The following is a 17915-nucleotide window of genomic DNA, read 5'->3' on the forward strand; positions in this document are numbered from 1 at the left end:
GCAGGGATATGTGGTACCCAGAGGAGCAGCCTAAGATGTGCTGTGTTTGCATCCTCTTCCTTCCTTCAGTGGATCATCTCCATGTCGGGCGTTCCTTCTCCCAAGGTTGAGATTCTCAAGCGTCTATACCAGCCTAGGTTGAGAACTGAGCAGCTCAGAACTAACTGGCTACATCTTCAGAGCTTGGGAGACTTAGTGCAGACTGAGGAACCTCTAAGCAGCTTGTTCCTCCCGAAATTTGTATTGCTTGAAGGGAATTAATAGCCAAAACCCCAACCATTTATGTCTCACCCAGTGTCCCTTTCTACAACCCAGCAAAAGTGATTGCCTCTCAGCAGTACTAGACAAGATGAATCAGATGATGCTACTACAGAAGGCTGACTAGCCCCTCACCCCCACACCCAGGGCTTCCTCAGGACGTCTGTTTATGGCTTCTCTAGCAACCCAAGCAAGAAGAGCAGCTCCAGCAGCCACCAATGCCCACCTGCAGGATTTTCAGGCTCAGTCTCAGGGGCAAGACACAGGAAACATCCTGGGACAATGCAGGATGGCAGGGCGAGTGGGTTTGGAATAATACACCTCTCATTATATTTGTGTGTATCTTTAGACATAATGTATACAAAACCTCCTTTATATGAATCCCCCTTTATTGACAAATCTCTTCCACCACTGCTCTTCTCTTTCTTTCTTATACTGAGTTCTTTACCTAAAGAATATAATATTCTTTAGTATAATGATATAATTTATAAATATAAGTTTAGAATACACATTTTGCCCTTTGGCCTCAGAGAAAGCTTGCCTCTGATCAGGATCTTTTGGCAAATGTGACTTAGAATCCACTCCTTCCAGGCAAGACACAGTAGCCTTGTCTGTTATTTTCCCTTTTCGACTTATTTTCAATTTGCCGAGGAATCAGGGCCTGTTCTCAGGCATCCTTTCCTTCTTATTTACTGTTCTGGGCCTTTTAGCTGTCCCCATGCCTCACATCCCTTGGCAGAAAGCTTCAGTGATTGAGGGACTTCAGGAAGAAGAAGGCAAAGACTGGGAAGTGAGGAAGAGCAGATACCTCAGCATGGGCAAACAACAGCAGGCACCACCACCACGGCCTGGGCAGTCAAGGGATGGGGCCCTGGTGATTGGTTGCCTGGGTTTCAACAGCATATCTTTGTGTCGTTAGATGAGATGAAAACTAGTTAGATAGGTAGGTAGATAGATAGATAGATAGATAGATAGATAGATAGATAGATAGATAGATAGATAGATAGATAGATAGAAGAAACTGGTTCCTTAATTTCCTCAATATAAAGTAGGGATGGGGTACATATATCACAATTGATAGACTTAAAAAACAATACAAACAGACATGGCAACATTCTCAGAATAAAGCCTGCCACAGAAGAAGCACAGAAGAGATTATAGTCAGAGATCTACGTCATTAAGTAAGTATTGTATCCCTACAGACACTGTACCACGAATGTTGAAACTAGAAAATTAGTTATGAAAAACCCATAGATGCAAATGTATGATTGAGGACTGTTTATGACTCATTTTCAGGGTAAAATTTATCTTAAGATTTAAGTCAATGCACATGAATTTTTTTTTCCATTTTGAGATGGTGTCTTACACTTGTAATCACGGCTGAAACATGGGGTGGCCTCCAACCCTCATGTCAGCCTCCCAGATGCTAGGCTGGCAGGCAGAGGTCACACTTGCTTGACTACACTTTTTAAAAAATTAGACACATATTTGTCATTCATATGTAGATAGACAAACATATTATGTATGAACAGAACTTTTAAAATGTTTTATACTTTATTGTTTTTAACTGAACTATACATTTCCCTCACTCCTCTCCTCTTCTTTGCTCCCTTCTCTCCTTCTGCCTTCGCCCCTGTCCCCCATGCTCCCAATTTATTCAGGAGATCTTGATTTTTTTCTCCTTCCTAGGCATATCCATGTATTTCTCTCTTAGGGTCTTTATTCTTTAGGTTTTAGATTTAATCTTACCAAAGATCTAAGTAAGCAGTATGTGGGGTTACATGTCTACAACTGGTGAACAATAGCAACCATATTTAGCTACATAAAATGAAATGAAGGATTGAGATAGTGACAGTATCTAGAAAATGTAAGATGACAGGAAGGTCACAGGGGTAAATTTTTATCTCCCACTTAACCCTATTTTGTAGAAACAGGCATTATTTGGAATAGATGATGAAGCTTCATCATAACTGTAAGGATATGTGTGGGAATAACTATGTGAGAATACGCGTCTACTTCACAAATCTCTCCACTGTGCATGGTGCCGGTTGGAACGGGCTAAGGCAGCAGACAAATGAAGAGAAAGTGGCTACTGATGTATTAATGACGGCTAAGCATGAGAAAATGAGAGTGGCAGATCACGAGTGATATTTATAGCTTATGTTTATGAAGCTAATTTCTACACACGAGTGAAAACAGTAGCTAGGCTTTATGACACAGGAATTAAAATCACACATTTGCATCATACTTAATAAAATTGCATACAAATTATGAAAGCCTAGAACAAGGATTAGCTTGGAGTTTCCAACAACACTATGAAAGTTTTTTTTTAAAAGTGTAGTGCATATTTCCAGAAATCTTTTTGGATGTGGCTGAGGATTTCCTCTTTAACAGATTTTGATAATTATGTCCTGTGACTCACAGGAAGCCAGATCTCCTATAAAGAGGCTCCAGCAGAAGCAATACTCAGTGGTCCTTGACTGACTACACATCAAAACTGCTAGGAGAACGGAGGGACGGAAGCAGCAGCAATACACCTGAGAAATCCAACACCCCAGCGACCATTCCGCAAAGCAGTAAGTGCAGCTTCCAAGCCAGAGGAGCCTCGGGCATAAAGCATAGATTTATATGTGTGTACACATATGCAAAAAACCTCTGATAAAGAGATCTGTCTATGCTGTTAGAGCATTGTCATTAAGATCTGCCTTTTCTCTTTGCTTAAAATGATGAAAATCTTCAAGTTTGCGTCTATCCACCACAGTAAATGTCTCTGCAATAAGTAATGACGTATAGGAATCCTTGCCTAAAACCTCATGGTATCGCCTTAAATGCTGTGACAGAAGGGTGTGAGTAACCCAAACCTAGAATTTCCTTCTGTGGCTAATTCTGCACTTTCTCTCCTCAGAAGAGTATCTCCAGTCCTGTCTCTGGGTGAGAGGAATCACTGGAGCCATGAATGCCTCACAGTTTCTCTCCACTCTCACTTTTGGTAAGGTGGAGTCATCGGAGACCAGACTCTCTCATCTTCATCCTCCTGGGTCTTCAGAACAGGGTATCTTGATGTGTGGGGCTGCTCTGTGCTTTGCAGTGGGGTTAGCAGGACTGCTGACCTCTCTCTGTAGGGCTCTGCCCTCTGGTAGGAATAGTTAGTTTCCTTACATGGGAAGGATGGATCCTAGGTGACCTATTCAGGCATTGTGAAGATTCATCCATTTGCTTCCTGAAATGGGGCCTCAAATAGGGGTGTCATAGCAGTCAACAAGGCTTTGTTTTCTGTGACATGCAAGTGGTCTGTGGAGTTGGAGTGTTACATTATGATAAAGCATCAGCGGGTGGCCAGGCGCACAGTGATACACAGACATGCAACACCCCACAGATGGGCCTCTTTTTACTTTTAAAAATCATAGTTTGGGCCATCAGAAAGATCTCTATAAGCCAAAAATAAGACAACATAAAGCAGGACTAAATTTTTCTATTCCTTTCTTGACCCAACCCAGTGCTTCTCATTGGAGAGAGCATAGCTTGGTATTACAACACCTCCATGGAACTCATGACATACGATGAAGCCAGTGCGTACTGTCGACAGAAGTACACACATCTGGTGGCAATTCAGAACAAAGAAGAGATCAATTACCTGAACTCCAACCTGAGATTTTCACCAAGTTATTACTGGATTGGAATCAGAAAAGTCAATAACGTATGGATCTGGGTGGGAACCCAAAAGCCTCTGACCGAGGAGGCTAAGAACTGGGCACCTGGTGAACCCAACAACAAGCAGAAGAATGAAGACTGTGTAGAAATCTACATCAAAAGACTCAATGACCCGGGCATGTGGAATGACGAGAGATGTGACAAAAAGAAACTGGCTCTGTGCTACACAGGTATGAAGCTTCTTAATGGTGGTGGGGTGTTTCTGTGGGGAGGCAGCGTGGCAGATTTAGAGGATACAAACTAATCAGTCTCTGCTGTGCACATTTTCTGCTTTTAAAGAGATGGCTGTGGAACATTCCAGCAATAATGATATCTATTTGTTTTTTACTGATTGGTGTGAGTAAAGGCAAGAATGTATGGTTGTATGTATACGAAGATACATGTATACATATATATATATACATATATATTTCTATCAATATGCAGAGTATATATACTCAGATACAGTACATGTTTTTTTTTAGCATGACACCATCTTCAGAGATGTTACGAATTATTTTTTCTTGCTTGGTGCCAAGCACAGCTATTCTGCTGATGTCCATTTATTATCACCAAGTTATACAATAGCCTGGAACTGGAATCAGATGTGTCAGTAAAAATTCTGAGCATTAATGCCATTAGTGTTATCTGGATTGCACAGATTATAGGCTAAAACCAGACAAACTCAAATAAAAAAATGCATGACAAGCACCATACGAATTGATGGTCCTCATCTGTTTGGTGCTTTCTGCAGCTTCCTGCACTCCTGCATCCTGTAGTGGCCACGGTGAATGTGTAGAGACCATCAACAGTTACACTTGCCAGTGCCACCCTGGCTTCCTCGGACCCAACTGTGAGCAAGGTAAGTCTTGTCCTCACCTGTTCCTTTTCCAAAGCTGGGAACTCCCTCCTGTGGTTCAGATGGCTTGTCAGACGGGGCCACATGTTTCCTCCACCTGAATACACAAAATAAGAGCATTTAGTAACTAAGACTATCAAGTCAGACCTTCCTGGGTTAAACTCCAGACTTAATACTTATTACTTATGGCACCTTGACAAAGTAGTCTTATAGAATGTCTGAATATTTCAGTCGTATTAAACTAAACAACTTCATATGACAATTATCTGTATGAAGATAAACCAGCTTCATAGTCTAATGCTTCCATTGAGCCCAGACCACAGGAAATGCTCAATGGGCAATAATTATGGTGTCCAGTGTTCACTCTCCTATGCAAGGTGAGAGAGGAGCCGAAGTGTGACTTCGTTCTCTTTTTCAGTTGTGACGTGCGAAGCGCGGAAGGAGCCTGACCACGGAAGTCTGAACTGCACACATCCTTTTGGCCCTCTCAGCTATAATTCCTCCTGCTCTCTCAGCTGTGACAAAGGCTACCTGCCAAGCAGCCCCGAGACCACCATGCGGTGTATGTCCTCTGGAGAATGGAGTGCAGCTGCTCCGTCCTGCAAAGGTAACTTTCAATGTGCACTAAAGCTTCTCACTCCAAATTGCCTTAGTTCTTACCCAACTTACAACTTCTTTGTTGTTTCATTTAGTAAGATGTATTCTCTCTATGAGTTGTGTGGGCAATCTGGTGCCTGTTTGGTTTAACATGGCCCTTTTTCCATTATTTTTTTTTTTTTGAAATGGGTGTTTCTGAGGCCCTGGTGACATGGAAAGGAAGGTGTAAGGGAGACCATAGAAACACATCTAGACAGCTGCATGGCTTTCTCGTGGACTTTCTTGTTCAACTCTTCCATGCAATGGGACGAACTTTAACACTGAGTTGGTCAGGGAGCTTCACTATCTCTTTGTGCAGTTCTCTGGTCCTATTACAAAGATTCATTGCTCAGGTCCTTCGAATGTTCATACTGCTTTTACACCAAGCCATGAATCTTGATCAAGAGGCTGTTATTTTTGTTGTTATTTATATATGTAGTAAAATAGATCAGAGATCGTCCAGCATAGTCAAAGCAAAAATTAGTAAAAGAAGATGAAATATGACTAAAGACTAAAACATTTGTTATGGGTTTATCTATATGTTATCAATAATTGTTATCAAGAATATGTTATCAACAGTTTGGGTTTTGCTGGGCTATGGGAGTACACGCCTTTAATCCCAGCACTTGGGAGGCAGAGGCAGGCAGATCTCTGTGAGTGTGAGGCCAGCCTGGTCTACAAGAGCTAGTTCCAGGACAGGTTCCCAAACTACAGAGAAACCCTGTCTTGAAAAACAAAACAAAACAAAAATAAGTTTGGGTTTCACCCTTTGAAGATGGGTTTCACCTTCTTTTATAAACCCTACTTCCACAGAAGATGAAAACATCTATGGAATTTTCTTTGTGTAGAACTCTCTCTTCTCCTTCATCTCCTCAGTGGTTGAATGTGAAGCTTTGGCACACCCTACCAATGGAGTCAGGAAATGTTCCCCGAATCCTGGGAGCTTCCCATGGAACACGACCTGTACCTTTGCCTGTGATGAAGGGTACAGGCGAGTTGGAGTCCAGAGTCTGCAGTGTACCTCCTCCGGTGTCTGGGACAACGAGAAGCCCTCGTGCAAAGGTAGAGTTCTTCCGTGTGGCCATGCATCACGTTCTCTTCCTCAGCTAAGGCTTGAATCAGGCAAACCAGGTTTACTAATTTGAATGGGTGCTTGGGTTTCAGCTGTGACCTGTGATGCCATCCCTCAGCCCCAGCACGGCTCTGTGAGCTGCAGCAACTCAGCAGCTGGAGAACTGGCCTTCAAGTCCTCCTGCAACTTCACCTGTGACCAAAGTTACACGTTGGAGGGGCCGGCCCAGGTTGAATGCAGTGTAGAAGGGCAGTGGACACCACAGATTCCAGTGTGCAAAGGTGAGCAGTAAACTGTATCTTCTAATACTTTCATTTCTAAAACATCCATCATCTTCTGTCTTGAGCACTGACAATGACATCAGGCATCCCCTGTAACTATAGATACCAATTAAGAGGGCAACAGCAATACCTTTGAGATTTATTTAAAAAAAATGAATGCACAGCCAGGAAGCAGCACTGCAGGCAAATAACATATGGATTTTTGTTTGTTTCTAAACTAGGATATATTAAGAATACTAATGTGTTAGCATTGGTATAATAGAGTAAGGGGAATTCATAATGTAAGAGAAATCCTATTTTTAATGTAAAGTGCAGAATAATGAAAGTACTGCTTGAACCTCTCACTTTCATCACCACACCTCTAAATTCACAGCTAGCAGCAATGACAATACCCCCAGCTTGAGGTCTGTCACCAACAAGGATTGTTCTCATGCAGACATAAAAGCAATAAAATTTAATTCACTTTTCAGCAAGGACAAGAGTGTTCAAAAGACACAGCTTTCTTTATCCAGTGCAGGCATCCTCAGAGACAAATTTAGTATTGAGTGAGTTCCAGGAGCAAACACACACACACACACACACACACACACACACACACACACACACACACACAACACCAAACTTAAGCTAAGAGCAGGCAAATTCTGCAGGGAATTTTCTTTTCCTTTTTGACACCACACGGAAGTCTTCAGGACCCGTACCTTGTTCTTTGGTGATGTAAAACCTTCCCCTTTCTCCTCCCTCTACATATCAACCCAGTGTGGAGGCACCATATTCTTGTTAATGGTTGCCTCGTATTAGATGTTATTATCATAGAGATATTGGGTAATGGTGAAAACACAATCGCCTTTCTAGGAATTTGTGATGAAGAATTGTCTTGAGTTCTTTGAGCAAAGCTTTGTGCCACTTGAACTTGGCCATCAAAAGACAAATGGTCTCCGGTATCACCATGGTATTTTCTCTCCCTTTCTCTGATGTCTCAGCTTTCCAGTGTAAAGCCTTATCCAGGCCACCGCGGGGCTCCATGAAATGTCTTCCCAGTGATTCTGGACCTTTCCACAGTGGATCCAGTTGTGAGTTCTCTTGTGATCAAGGATTTGAACTGAAGGGACCAAAAAGGCTTCAGTGTGGCCCAAGAGGGGAGTGGGACAGCAAAAAGCCCACATGTTCAGGTATTTTCTCTTTAGAAATTCTCTTTCTCTGTCTCCTTCCCTCCCTCTCCTCTTTCTCTACCGCAAGTTCCGTGTGTGGAGATCAGAGGCCAACTTGCAGAAGTCGATTTTCTCCTTATGTATGGGTCCCAGAAATGAAATTCAGGTTGTGGGGACTGGCGGCAAGTGCCTTTTCCTGTCGAGCCATCTTGCTGGCCCCCTGCGACATACTTTGAATTTCACTACAAGATAGACACTACTGAACATCTTTGTGGCTTGGTTATCCTAAGACTCCTACGATAGTCCAATGCTTAAACCTGTGCATGGCTCCTCTATTGCAGCTGTGAAATGTGATGCTCTCCCTCAGCCCCAGAACAGTGTAATGGAGTGTGCTCATGCTACTAACGGAAACTTCACCTACAAGTCCTTGTGCAACTTTCAGTGTAACAAAGGCTTCAGATTACATGGATCAGCTCAGCTTGAGTGCACATCCCAGGGCCAGTGGACCCAGGAGGTGCCCTCCTGCCAAGGTACTATTGAGTTCAGATTCTCAGGACACACATCCAGCTAGCCGTTCTGTGGTGAGGTTTTTCTGATTCCTACCATGGCTGTGTCATTTGCAGTGGCACAGTGCTCAAGCCTTGAAGTGCCAGGAAAGGTGAACATGAGCTGCAGTGGGGCGACTGTTTTCGGCACTGTATGTGAATTTACATGTCCTGATGGATGGACACTCAATGGATCTGCAGTTCTGACGTGTGGTGACACAGGACACTGGTCTGGGATGCTGCCTACCTGTGAAGGTGATGCATTGATTGGTGGTAGTTGCCTGGGGGAGAAGGTTGCTAAGGAAGCTAACTATTTTTTATGCCAAAACCAGAATGATAGGTTATAGGGATGGATAGAAAGAAAACAGAAAATGATGCATGTCATAGGAACAGGTAGAATGTTTTGCTCTCATCTGTGACCCCAGTTCCCTCTAGAATACTTTTCACTGGCCCTCTCCGCTATCATGATTTATTTCCATTGCCCTCCCTTTGACTCCCTTTAGACCTCTTTCTGCTCCCCCATAGTGGGATTCTGATCTTTGGAAGGGGGAGATCGAGAGACTGAAGGAGGAAATAAGAAGCACACGACAGAAGGCAAGGATAGCAGTTCAGTGTTAACCGAGGTGTTCTAATGTCAAAGAGCTTGACGAGGCTGTGTTCTGCCTGGAAACACCGGGACCAGCTTCAGTGGTAGTTTGGGAGGAACTGTTTAAATCTTCAATCTACATGGTTCTGCTGGTAGTCATGAATACACAGAGGAAAGGCCAAATGGACAGGCCAGAAAGATTCTAAAGCCAATTGTGGCTTACACTGTTCCCTGTGACTTGTTTCCTCAGCCCCCACAGACGCCACCCGTCCCTTGGTACTTGCACTTTCTACAGCAGGAACCTCGCTCCTGGCATCATCTTCATTTCTCTACTTGTTGCTGAGATACTTTCGAAAGAAAGGTAAATTCAAAATGTCGAAAAGTGTGTGTGTGTGTGTGTGTGTGTGTATCACTTATGAGCTATGGTCTCTTGAAACTTTTCACTAGAATCTAGAAAGTAGAACCCACTTGTGAAATAGCCCTAGCAAATGCCACTATAATCAAGGTTTCATGATAAGATTTCTTCTTACTCAGTGTTGAAAGTTTGAGGAAACCTATGTTGGCTGCACTAATACTGATTAACTCTAGGGGGCACTACTCACTTCCAGTTCCACAGTGTCTGTGGAGTTGCTCAATGAGAATTATGGAGTTACACTATGATTCTCTTGGGAGAATACGTGAAATGATTTCAAGTCACAGAGAAAATTGCTTGGAATAGCCTAAATTTTTGAATATATATATCACCAGGTATAGGAAATACAATATCCATGGTCACTTTGGCCCACAGACTATTTAAATGTTTCTAATTAAAACCTGAAATTTAGACATTAGGGAATTTCATGTCAAGAACAATGGCAATGGGTTTTTGATCCTACTGCACGTACTGGCTTTGTGGGAGCCTAGGCAGTTTGGATGCTCAACTTGCTAGACCTGGATGGAGGTGGGGGTTCCTTGGACTTCCCACAGGACAGGGAACCCTGATTGCTTTTCGGGCTGAGGAGGGTAATTGGGGGAGGGGGAGGGAAATGGGAGGCGGTGGCGGGGAAAAGACAGAAATCTTTAATAAATAAATAAATTTAAAAAAAATTAAAAAGTATGGATTTTGTACTTCTCATGAGAGTTTAAAAGAAGAATCAGACAAGCTGAGCATCAGTTTCTTGGCGTCAACAAGCTGTTCTGTTCTTCGGGCGTTTATCCTTGGCATTTTACCTTAATCGCCACCAAATGTCTGTCACAGAGCGCATGGTACTGAGAATGTAAACCCAGATGAGAGAAGTAAATCAGTCTAATTTGCTTAAACGTCATCGGTCCAAATTAATACTTTCCTCTCTCTTGCAGCGAAGAAATTTGTTCCTGCTAGGTAAGGTGAATTCTTGTGCAAAGCATGCCATTTAATACTCCATCTTTAATTTTTCTCTTCATGTGGGAAGGCAGTGCTTGATATATTTTTTTTCTTGCTTCCACAGCAGCTGCCAAAGCCTTCAATCGTATGGCAATTATCAAGTACCTTCTCACATCATCTAAGTTCACAACCATCAGGTATGACTTGGGCAGGTCGTATGAAGGAGAGAAAGATCCCCTTTCCAAATGGTGTCCTTCGCTGGCACCCTCAAGCCTGCCATTGGCTAGAGGAAATCCCCATCTTCATGGAAGTTCATAGAAAGTTGTTTGGTTTCTTTGTGGAAGGAGAGGGAAGCCCAGAGTTCTGTCTTTCTTGGATCATTTTACTTGTAGATGATAATGGTGGTGGTGGTGGCTAATGCTAGCCCCATTCAGCAATCAGGTGCTTAAGCATGGATCTAAGCTGGGGACGCTGAGAATGTGGGACTGTCCCCTTGTTCCTCTGAGATGAAGAAAAAGAGGCACAACATTTATGGGAACTTCTCTGAGTTTCCAAAGCTACCGTGCAGTGTGGCTAGGATTCAAACCCCAGCGCTTGTGTGCTGAGTCTGAACATCTGTGATCCTCAATAGCTGCATTGCTTCTGGGAGCATAGCAGCAAGGTCAAGACTTTCTAAATCAACTTTTCTTAATGAGCAGAATTTGTGGTGTAGTTTGGAGCTTAGAGAAAAAATGGACAGAAAATAGATGTTTCAATTTGCCTCTTCAGTCCCCTTATTTTCTTTATTATTGGCATCTTTCCTCATAGTTCTTAATGGTGACCAACATAGTGAATTACTATTAGTTAAAGCCCAAGGTGCACCATCCAGGATTCATTCTCTATGTACACTCCATAGATTTAACAGTTATAAATGGCTGATATCCACCATTACAGTATGATAGACTAGTTTCATTATTGTAACTCAGTGACATTGGGAGTTCATATCTGAACCATTCCCAAGAGCCTGTTTAAAAGATGTATTTTGCTGTTGCTTCCAGCATGCAAGATATATGTAAGGTTTTCACTTATTTTTGCAGGAAAACAGATGCATCCTGGGAAATAGAATGATATGCAGAAAATGAGCTGCCTGTGGGACCCTGGTCTCTCTCATCTGCTTAATAACCAGGATCCTGACTCTGTGGCTCAAAGTTCAGTGACAAGGCCAGCCCTCCACCGTTTCCTCTTTCCTAGCCACAGAACCAAGGATATGCTGGCCACAGAAGGTTTCGGGTACGCTCTTCAAAAGAGAGTGAAGGCACCAAGGCCCCGGAACAGCAGAATTCTACCTTAGTCACTCCAGAATCTGGGAAGAGAAACAGTATTTTGTGGCTTTGTTTCTTTCTCGTTCCCCATACAGTGTCTCGATTGTTAATGCCGTTATTGTTGTTACAGGGATAAATAGTATTTGTCAGCAGTTGTGAGCAGTTTTCTATTTCTATTATGAAAAAGAGGCAAAAGTGTCATAGCTTCAGGCTGTGGCATGGGAGTGTCAGAGGTGCCAGGTATAGATCCTGCTGACTGCTGTTAGCACTGCTAGGCAGGCTTACCGGATTTAACCCCATGGGATGCAGTGGGCTCTAAAATAGTCTCAGACACTGTGTTCTGTGTCCTTGTGTTGAATCTACCATGTTGTCCAGCATTCTTATTTCAGTGCAAGGGTCAAAAGGACTTTTTAAAAAATCAGAAATTCTATGACCTATGACAAGGCAAAAGTTATCTTAATTCATTTTTATTGGCAAGCTCTAATGTTTTGTCTGTAGTAAACTTATCTTCAGGATGAGGAATTACTGATAAGTTTAATTCTCGAGAATTAAACTGTAGCTGTTTTAAGACATGGTACTACCAGAATAATAGAATTTGAAGAGAGAGTTTGCATGCTTGGGAAATTTTTTTCACCCCTAAAATGTGTTTTTTCTTTAGAAAAGAAAGAACTTCCTTAAGGCCAAATGTTCTGATTTAATAGAAGTGTAAATACTAAAAAGTGGAGGTGCATTTGAAAGTGTTTGTTTGAAAGCTCATCTAAGCATAAATATGCTTTGCATTCCTATAAAGGAGGTTCTTATGTTGACAAGTAGATACCTGATTCTTGTATATTGTATACAATTCTAAATCCATGATGAGGGTTCACCACATAATAGATCCGGGCAGTAGATTTTCAAAAAGTGAAAGTGTCTAACAGTTATTCTGTAGTTGTTTCATTCCCTGTGCTCAGATGTTCTAGAAGAGTGGGAAGCTTGTCTACACAAGGATTTTGTTGTCTTATAGACATCAAAACTCCTAAGGAGTTTCACCTCTAGTTGGCAATGACTAGATCATTGATCAGTTGATCAGTAAGAACCCAAATTGTTCCCATCAAAAGCACTCCAGCTTCTGAGTTAACATATTAGAGAAAGAAAGGTTTTGAAAAGTGCTTATGGAGTAGTGGCAATGGAGAAACCAATGGTGAGCAAGGAGTGTGACAAGCATTAGGACCAAAGGGGTAGGAGAGAGGAAGAGAGACTGCAAGAGCTAGAGAAAGAGAGTAGCCATTGTGAAACTACACACTGTAAATGCCTATCTATTTTGTATCAGAAATAACTGTGTGAAATATGAATGTGGTCTGTATTTGAATTTTATAGAGTATTTTAAATTATGATTTAAAATATTTTATGGTTTAAAGTATGTATTTATTTAAATATGTCGAACTTGTATTCACATGTCAGTATAATTGAAAATAAATAAGTTTCTACTTATCTTTGTGTATATAAGTGTAGTGGCATTTCAATTGTATTTTAATAACTAATACTTGTCTGAGGATCAGAAAAGTAAAACAGCCACACTGGCCAGCCTTATAGATGAGGCAATAATAACACACACCTTTAATGCCAGTAGCCACACTAGTTGCCATAGAAACCTTTAATCCTAGTGGTGCACTCCTTTAATCCTAGCCCTAGAGAGAATTATAAAATGGAAGGAAACAGCTATTAGACACACAATCTCATTCTGAGATCCCTGGAGGCAGGATTGCCATTTTTGGTCTGAGGTTAAGGTAAGAACCAGTGGCTGGCTATTTTGCTTTTCTGACCTTCAGGTCAATCCCCAATTTCTCTCCCTGAGATTTTATTAATTGTGCATCATATAAGCCTTCTTTTTAAAAATCTATTTATTTATTATATATACAATATTCTCGGTATTCTGTCTGCATGTATGCCTGCAGGCCAGAAGAGGGCACCAGATCTCATTACAGATGGTTGTGAGCTACCATGTGGTTCTGGGAACTAACTCAGGACATTTGGAAGGGCAGGCAGTGTTTTTCACCACTGGGCCATCTCTCCAGCCTTCCGTATAAGCCTTCTTAACATTTTAAATTCACCTAGATAAAAATCTGTACGCCATAAAATTTACATGTTAATTTATTTTATTGATTGATAATGCATAGTTCCGTATTGCCATTGTGAATGTCTGAAGATCAGAGGACATCTTTGAGAACTTAGCTTTTTCTTTCCACTATGGGCTGTCCAGGCAAGTGCTTTTACTCACTGAGTAAATTCTTGTTGGCACAGAATTCACTCTTTTAAAAGGGAATATCAGTCAATCATGTACCTACCTCTGCATCATTTCTGTTGCTGTAGAATGAAACCAAATAATTAGCAGTTAGTTCACAATGTTTTCTCTCCTTCTCATGGCAATATTAATCTACATTCTACCTAGGGATTTGTCTATGCATCACATTTTATACCCATGGAGTACCTTCTGCCTCTGTCTAGCTTTTTTTACTTAGCATACTGTTTTCTATGGTCCTCCGTGGTGTAGCTTGCATCAACACTTTGTTCCATTTACAGAGAAATTACATCCTTTGTATGGCTTGACTACTGTCTCTGAGTTTTTTTCCACATTTGAACTACTGTGAACAATGCTATTTTGAATGCCTGAATGCCACAGTTTGTTGTAGGAGGCCGCTAGTTAGTTCCTGGCTGCTCAGCCCTGGGAACCACATAGAAATTATATTATTTGTAATACTGTTTGGCCAATAGCTTAAGTGTATTTCTAACTAACTCATATCTTAAATTAGCCCATCTCCATTAATCTGTGTATTGCCATGAGGCTGTGGCTTACCAGGTAAAGTTCTGGCGTCTGTTTCTGACAGGGCTACATGGCTTCTCTCTGACATCACCTTCCTTCTCTTAGCATTCAGTTCAGTTTTCCCTGCCTATCTCTGCTCTACCCTATAACAGGCCCAAAATAGCTTCTTTATTAACCAACGGTATTCACAGCATTTAGGGAGGAATCTCACATCACCTCCCCTTTTCTGTTTAAATAAAAAGGAAGGTTTTAATTTTAACATAGTAAAATTATGTATAACAAAACAGTTATCAAGCAAGAATTACAGTTACAATATTTTATCTACTTTATCTTTTATCATAACTAAGGAAAACTATAACTATGCCTATATATTCTTCAATTCCATCAAAGACTCCAGAAAGATATAATATTACCTAAGTTAACAGGAAGTGCATTGCAAACATCTTCCAAAACTCTAGAATTGACAGAGACATCTCGCTGACTGGACAGTCATCACCAAAAGATTTTCTGTATCATTGGGGTATCCAATCTTCAGCCCACAGGCCCATAGTATCTAGCAGACTTTTCCACGAAGCAGGAAATTTCAAAGACAGTTTTGCCTATATTGGCAGTTTATCAGTTACTTTCTTCTGTATCCTGCAGAATGTCTGGCAGATTCTTTGATGAAGCAGGAACCCTGAAGATCATCTCATCTTTAGGAAAGTCATTTCTTCAGCAGTCATTTCTCTGTGGGTCCTGTGTGTCCAGTTCATACAGCATAGCATCATACAGTCCAGGCAAGAACAGTTTCTTACCCAAATGGCTAACCACCCCATAAGGAGCCTCTTCAGTGCCCAACTTCCTCTTGAAGTAGCATAGTGCTGCCAGGAGCAGATGTGTCTCACTGTCATGAAAAGTCCTAACTTCTTAAATATTTTAAATGGCATGTTCTGTAGTCTTCGAAAGGTTTGAAGAATGCCTGTCCAACTGAAATATATCTATGTACATCTAGAAAAATCTAACTAACATGACTACAAGCTTGACTATCTATTATCTATTAACCTGTATTTCTTAATTATACATTACATTTTTAAATGAGCTGCACAAACACAATACCTTAATCAAGAGCAGAAATATACATATAACAAAATTGACCTTAAATTTATATCAATAAACCAAGAGCCATACCAATGTAAATCTCTACAGCATATCCTTTAAATGTAAACAAACATTTATAAACAATAATTTAGGGAATGTGGGCATAGTTTTTTCCAAACTGCTTTTTGCTGTTTATTGGGCAAAGTAATTTTTTGAGAGGTTTCAAGGCGACTTTGCAGGGGATCTTGGTCCATCAAACTACATTAGAAGGATTCCATAGGTTCTCATCTTCTGTGGAAACAAAAGCAGAACCTCTTTTTCAAAGCAACATATCCTTAGACCCAAATTTTGTAGACAAGATACCTTTAAAGTATATATGTTTGTTACTTAGCTCCTTCCCAGTTAAAAATTTCAAAGAAAACACAATAATATACGCAATCTAGGCTCCCTGTATTTTCCATCTTTACCTGGCTTATTTGCTTTTACTTTATTACTTTTTTAATGTTTATTTTATTATCTTTACTCCTTTAATCTATGACTGTATGTACTTTGTTTTTTTTTTGTTTTTTTTTTTATAACTCTCTATGCTCTTTTTATTCTCTCTCCCAAGCCTACGTACATTAACTTAACATTGTGACTCGTTTAGAGTTCTTTTATGTCTGAATCTATCTTATTGCATGTCTTTAATTCTTTTCTGTCCAGGAGAGTTTCTTAAAATGCTAAGTGCATTTAAGGCTGCTTTGTCTTTTGGCTCTGCCTAGTCCAACATGACAGGGCACAGGTCTGTTTAATGTGAGCTATGGTCACATGTGCCCTATTTTTAGGCACTTGGCGGGTATATGTTGTCATTAAGCAAGTTGTAGCACACTGCTCACAAACCACATTTAAATGCTTGGCCTCCTGAAAGAGCCAGAGTTCTCGCTGGCATCATGGCCTAGAAATCTGCCATTTTAAAACCATGCAGCTTTTTTTCTGTTACAGCTGAATCAGGAAAACCTTTCTTAAGGGAGCTACAGCATGCTGCCAGCTGAAAAGATGCAGCTAAATTTTCTTTTTCTGTGTCTAGAGTTCCTTTCCAAGCTTTCTCAGGTTTTACGTGGATGTAGTCAGCCTGATGTTGGGCACCAATTCGTTGTGGGAGGCCACTAACTAGTTTCCGGCTGCTCAGCCTGAAATAACCATACAGAAACTATACCATTTGCAATACTGTTTGGCCAATAGCTTAAGCATATCTCTAACTAACTCATAACCTAAATTAATCCATCTCCATTAATCTGTGTATTACTGTGATGAGGCTGTGGCTTACTGGGTAAAGTTCTGGCATCTGTCTCTGGCAGTGCTACATAGCTTCTCCCTGACTCCGCCTTTCTTCAGTTAGCATTCAGTTTAGTTTTCCCCGCCTATCTCTGCTCTACCCTATCACAAGCTCAAAACAGCTTCTTTATTAACCAATGGTATTCACATCATACAGAGAGGAATCCCACATCAACGGTTGAGGCACAACCTTTTCTCCATCCCTCTTAGCATTTTTCTGGAGGAAGGTCACATAGGAACGCTTCTATTTTTAAAGGAACCATCCTGCTTTCTCCCGAAGAGACCGTTTTACAGTTGCACATGCAATGAGAAGGACTCCAGCTTATCCATGTTCTAATTAATACTTCCTCTTGTCTCTCTTTGATCATCACAATTCTAGTGTGCATATAGTCTCTTCTGCCAATACCAAAAGATATCCAAACATGTTAATAGTCTAAAAGAATTACCAATGCCAAGGAAACAAAGCCTTTGCTGCCTGCCAGTCTTAGTTGCTGTTATTTGAGAAAGTTTATATCAATTTACACTGAAGAGATGACGCAGGCCACAGGTGGCGGGGACCGGTGGGGACCGGCGTGGCACAGACGCAGGCGGCAGGGACCAGCGCACAACACCGAGAGCAAATCGCCCCACTACAATTAAATCAAAGAGGTAGGCCTTTGGTTGGCGAGGTCCCTGGCAAACGGGGAGCCTGATCTTGTTCCTGAAGACCCTTCTGAGAGGTGAGAAAGATCTTGGCCCCCGGCAGGAGCCAGGAAACAGAGTGAGGGCATTTTGTAAGAGGAGCCCCTGGTCAGCAGAGAAACCTGATCCGGTTTTAAAAGACCGATTAGATAGTATTGGTAGGAGGAGATGGGCAGGCACCAAGGCAAAAATTCACCCAATAATCTGAAAAACAGCAAGAAAACACCAGAACCCAATGATCTTACAACAGAAGGACTTGAACACCCTAACACAGAAGAAGTGGAAAAAATTGACTTTATGAAAGCAATAGAGTCCCTTAAAC

At 41.3% G+C, this 17915-nt stretch overlaps 1 protein-coding gene across 1 annotated transcript; it reads left to right on the forward strand.

Annotated features, from left to right (window-relative positions):
• The first annotated feature begins 3210 nt into the window (after positions 1–3210).
• Sele (selectin E) lies at positions 3211–10602 on the forward strand. Its single transcript, XM_005363990.2, has 12 exons — positions 3211–3247; positions 3756–4139; positions 4703–4810; positions 5226–5414; positions 6320–6505; positions 6608–6796; positions 7780–7968; positions 8289–8477; positions 8571–8747; positions 9329–9439; positions 10417–10438; positions 10545–10602. The coding sequence occupies exons 1-12, from the start codon at positions 3211–3213 to the stop codon at positions 10600–10602; spliced, it is 1839 nt and encodes a 612-aa protein (XP_005364047.1).
• Positions 10603–17915: the final 7313 nt, after the last annotated feature.

This window comes from Microtus ochrogaster (genome assembly GCF_000317375.1).
Source record: "Microtus ochrogaster isolate Prairie Vole_2 chromosome 6 unlocalized genomic scaffold, MicOch1.0 chr6_random_2, whole genome shotgun sequence".
NCBI lineage: Eukaryota > Metazoa > Chordata > Mammalia > Rodentia > Cricetidae > Microtus > Microtus ochrogaster.

What these genes read in the sequence shown, in the direction of transcription:
- Sele (XM_005363990.2), top strand. Translation starts at nt 3,211, where the DNA reads ATGAATGCCTCACAGTTTCTCTCCACTCTCACTTTTG. An exon ending in GAGATACTTTCGAAAGAAAG is followed by an intron (nt 9,440 to 10,416) that starts GTAAATTCAAAA and finishes TCTCTCTTGCAG; the next exon opens with CGAAGAAATTTGTTCCTGCT. An exon ending in AAGAAATTTGTTCCTGCTAG is followed by an intron (nt 10,439 to 10,544) that starts GTAAGGTGAATT and finishes TTGCTTCCACAG; the next exon opens with CAGCTGCCAAAGCCTTCAAT.